Source organism: Myotis lucifugus, unplaced genomic scaffold (assembly GCF_000147115.1).
Source record: "Myotis lucifugus unplaced genomic scaffold, Myoluc2.0 scaffold_49, whole genome shotgun sequence".
NCBI lineage: Eukaryota > Metazoa > Chordata > Mammalia > Chiroptera > Vespertilionidae > Myotis > Myotis lucifugus.
The window spans coordinates 3,320,620-3,324,346 of record NW_005871097.1 but is presented as its reverse complement, the minus strand read 5'-3'; the positions used below and the strand labels follow the sequence as shown (position 1 = coordinate 3,324,346).

Sequence of the window (3,727 nt, the reverse complement as noted above, 5' to 3'; positions counted from 1 at the left end):
TGCTCAACCACTGAGCCATGCCGGCTTGGCAAATGCAAGTTTCATATAATTTTTATGTGTCCTGAAATATTGTTTGGTGCACAGGAAACACTAATAATTTTTTTCAGCCATTAAAAAAATGTAAAACCCATTCTTAGTTCATGAGCCATATAAAATCAGGTACTGGTCTTAGTTTTACAACCCCTGCTTTAGAAAACCTTTCCCTAGAAGTAACCACTACTTTGTTCTGAGTTTGTGGTTATCTTTATGTAGGGCACTGATGCTGGATTTAAAAGGAAAAAAAAGCATAACTTAAAGATATCTCTTGGCTATTCCCGAATATATTATTTTTTTGGCCATGATGGAGCTGAAACAAGTGTGTAAGTTTAGAACTGCAAGAGTATACAAAAATTCTCTTCTAAAATGTTCTTATTTACTGTCAGCCTTAAGTGATATGAATGTTTATAGTTTTATATTCTTATCTGTCTATTTTGAAGTTTGATAACTATTTCTTGTATTAAAAAAGCTGTTGTAGAAGTAAAGAACAGTGCTTAGAATTCCTTAGATATTAAAACATTTTTAAAATGCCATTTTCTCCTCCTGAGTTCTTGTTTTAAATATTATTGCTATTGGGTCACTCTGGGTGTGCCTCTTGTCCGTCAGTCCGTCCACCTATCCATCCATCCATCCATCCATCCATCCATCCATCCATCCATCTATCCATTGTTGAACAACTTCCCTTCCAGCATCCCAGAACCCATCAGAGGCTGCCCCTCCTTCCTGCTCCACCCTGCAGTCCCTCATCCTTGGCTCAAGTCTCTGGGGCTCTTCCCTCTCCCGTGACCCTACCTCTTTGTCTGGTCCTTCGGCTTCTCCAGTCCCACCCATTCATCAACATCCATCTTGGGTCTCCTTCATCAAACCTTCCTGGTTGAGCTCTGGTTCATGGATTTTCTCTCTTCTCTAAACTCCCACAGCACTTAGCCCAGAGTACACAATTTAGCACTTAATTATACATTGTCTTTTATTGTTTGTTTTTATTTGTTGTGTCAGTTTTGTCTTTTCCGGTGAGGTTGCAGACTCCTTGAAACAACACATCTTTATTTTTTAAAAACCCCTTACAGTACTCCCAGAGGGGCACCACCGATACTCCCTGTTCTACCAGAAAGTGTTGATTGATAGGCACAGATGTGAGACTTTCTACCCATCTCTGTAGTATCTGGTGCTTAAGAAATATCTGTCAAATTTATTACACTGAGTTGAGTAATGCAGATCAGCTTCAAATATAGTATCACACCATCTCTGCATCCATTTTCTCATCTGTAAAATCGAGATAAAAATGTTTTCCCAACCTACCTGAGAGTTACTGTGAGGCTTAAAGGAGGTAATGTAGCTTTGAACTACATGAATGTTAGGGATTACCATACCTCATATTTCTTTTCATAGGAGTTGTAGGGGAAATTAGGGTTTGGCACTTATCACAAAGAGTGGGTCCCTTTTTAACCTTTGTTAGAATGGTGGGCCATTCTCAGGGGAGCCGAAGTACAGTTGGGATGGTAGGAAGGGAATAAACATGATCTCTTGGCTTGCAATTTCCCCAAGAAGGTATTACAGTTGTGGAAAATACAGTGGTGGTGAGATTTTGAAATGGAAGTTCCCCAGCTAAGTTAGTCTTTGCTGCTCCCAACTTACCTGTCCTTCTTGTACTCTTGTCCCAAGCCTACTGCTGTCTTAATTCTCTCCTGGCAGGTCTAAAGCAAAATGTCATGTAAGGAAAACTTAGTGAAGAACTGCCTGCATTTGGAGTGGATCCTCTCCTCTATTTGATTTCTTTAGATTCCAGAAGGGATGTATTACTTTGGCCATCATTTATGAATTGACAATTTTTCTTTATTTCTTCTTATGTATCTCCCCCCGCCTTAACCATCTGCTGATGTTTTTTCTTTTCCTGTCCTTGGTCCTTATTTTAGTTGACCCAAATACCAAAGTCTATATCATCAGTGCTATTTCTTGAGATGTTGTTTTTGTTATGGTTGTTGTTGTAAAATCAAAGTACTACTTTATTAAATGAGTTATTTTACACATTATGAACATTAATATAATTACAATTGTAAAAATTTTTTTATAACAAGGATGGACTGATTTTCACATTTCCAAATTAGAGTCAACTGTACATTTATACAGAATTGTCTTTGCATGAAGCCCAAAAGGGAACAGCATAAAAAGGAGTGTTTCTGTAGCCCCTTTATTTTTGCTGATCAACAGTTTGTGAGAAAAGCAGCTGCAAGTTTGCTACCTAAGGTCTGAGACAGTAGAAGAGTCAAAGTTGTCATGAATTCACCTGTAAACAACTTTATGCCTGGACATCAGCCAATTCTGGAGGAAGTGGAGTCTTAGGATGCTTGCTCTCAAAGTGCTGCTTGAAGGTCTCAGGGTCTGGCATTTGTGTCCTACAGACAGTGCAGGTATAGATTAAGGCAGCGTTGGCAGCAGCCTTTTGGTCATGTCCTTGTTTCTTCTTTTGTCCGGAATGCTTTTTGTCATTTTTCTGCTGAGACTGAATCTTCTGCCCGGAGGCAGAGGAAAGGGGAGCGCACCCAGCACCGTTTCGGTCTCCTCCACCCACCAAGGAGGGGAAAGTGGAGCCACCGCTGCGTGCGCCCGCTGCCGCCTCAGCCTTGGGAAGGCCACTCGAGATGTTGTCTATTTTTCCTTTGGGTTAGTGTTTCCCAGAGAGGCTGAATGCATGTACATGTGCAGTTCTTTCCAGGGCCTTTTTTAAAAAAAAACTTCTATTACTCTAGTATTTAATATTAACTAACCAATACTATTTCTTTTTAAGGCTCAACTCCAGCTTTGAGCCATCTCTCAGAAAGTGGCCTAACCTCGTCGCCACCCTGAACGCAATGGGGAGTCACTGGGACCTCAGTCGTATGAAGATCTCTATCCTTCAGCTTTTCAGGACCTAACCAGTACAGCGGTGGAAAAAGGGAAGCCTCATTTCCCTTGCGTGGTCTCCTTTCTGGGAGGGGCTAGGCATGCGTTGGGCCGGGCACTAGTTCCAGCATCCCAGGGAGAAAAACGCCACAGCTTGCCCCGCCCCCTGGAAAGAGCCATTCTCCAGGTGGGTCCCTTTCCCAGCCAGGGCGGAGAGCAAAGACCCTCCTCCCGTGCGGGGTGCGCTCGCCTGGCGCGGGCCCCAGCCCCCTCTGGCCGGGCAGCGGGGCGGAGCAGACGACCCCCTGCAGGGCGGGAGGTGCGCGCGGTGTTTTTCACCAGGTGAGGCGGGGGCGGGGCAAGGGCGGGGCCAGGGCGAGACCCCAGGCTCCGATTGGTCCGCGTCGCGCCTGTCTCCATGTGCCGCGCCGCTGAGGCACAACATTCAAGTCCAGGGGCGGGGCCGGCGGCGCCAGGAGGAAGAGGCCTCGTAGCAGCTGTGGGGCGTGGGGGCGGTGGCGGCGGCGGCCAAGGCCAAGGCTGAGGCAGCGAAGGCTGCGGTGAAGGCAGCGGCGCCCGGACCGGGGACAGTGCTCCGACGGGCCCTCTTCCAGGCCCGATGGAGGCGGCAGCGGGCGCGGGGCTGCGGCTCTGGGCCGCCGCTGCTGCTGAGCGAGGGCGAGCAGCAGTGCTACTCAAAGTTCTTCGCGCGCTGCACCGGCGCTGCAGGGGGGGGCCCCCGGGCCCGGGCCCCCGGGGGGGCGCCAGGGCCGCCCCCCAGCGCAACCACCCGCAGCCGGGGGGCCCGGGG

The 3,727-nt window shown here is 47.4% G+C and overlaps 1 protein-coding gene and 1 pseudogene across 1 annotated transcript in view; one reads left to right on the top strand and one right to left on the bottom strand.

Moving 5' to 3' along the window:
- Window positions 1–2,282: 2,282 nt before the first annotated feature.
- On the bottom strand, window positions 2,283–3,019 carry LOC102433560 (annotated as a pseudogene).
- REPS2 (RALBP1 associated Eps domain containing 2) overlaps window positions 3,018–3,727 on the top strand; it is a 179,263-nt gene continuing 178,553 nt past the window's right edge. Inside the window, exons 1-2 of the mRNA XM_023753740.1 lie at window positions 3,018–3,026; window positions 3,531–3,719. Of these exons, the coding sequence (XP_023609508.1) occupies window positions 3,018–3,026; window positions 3,531–3,719 (198 nt within the window). The remainder of the gene's footprint in view (window positions 3,027–3,530; window positions 3,720–3,727) is intronic.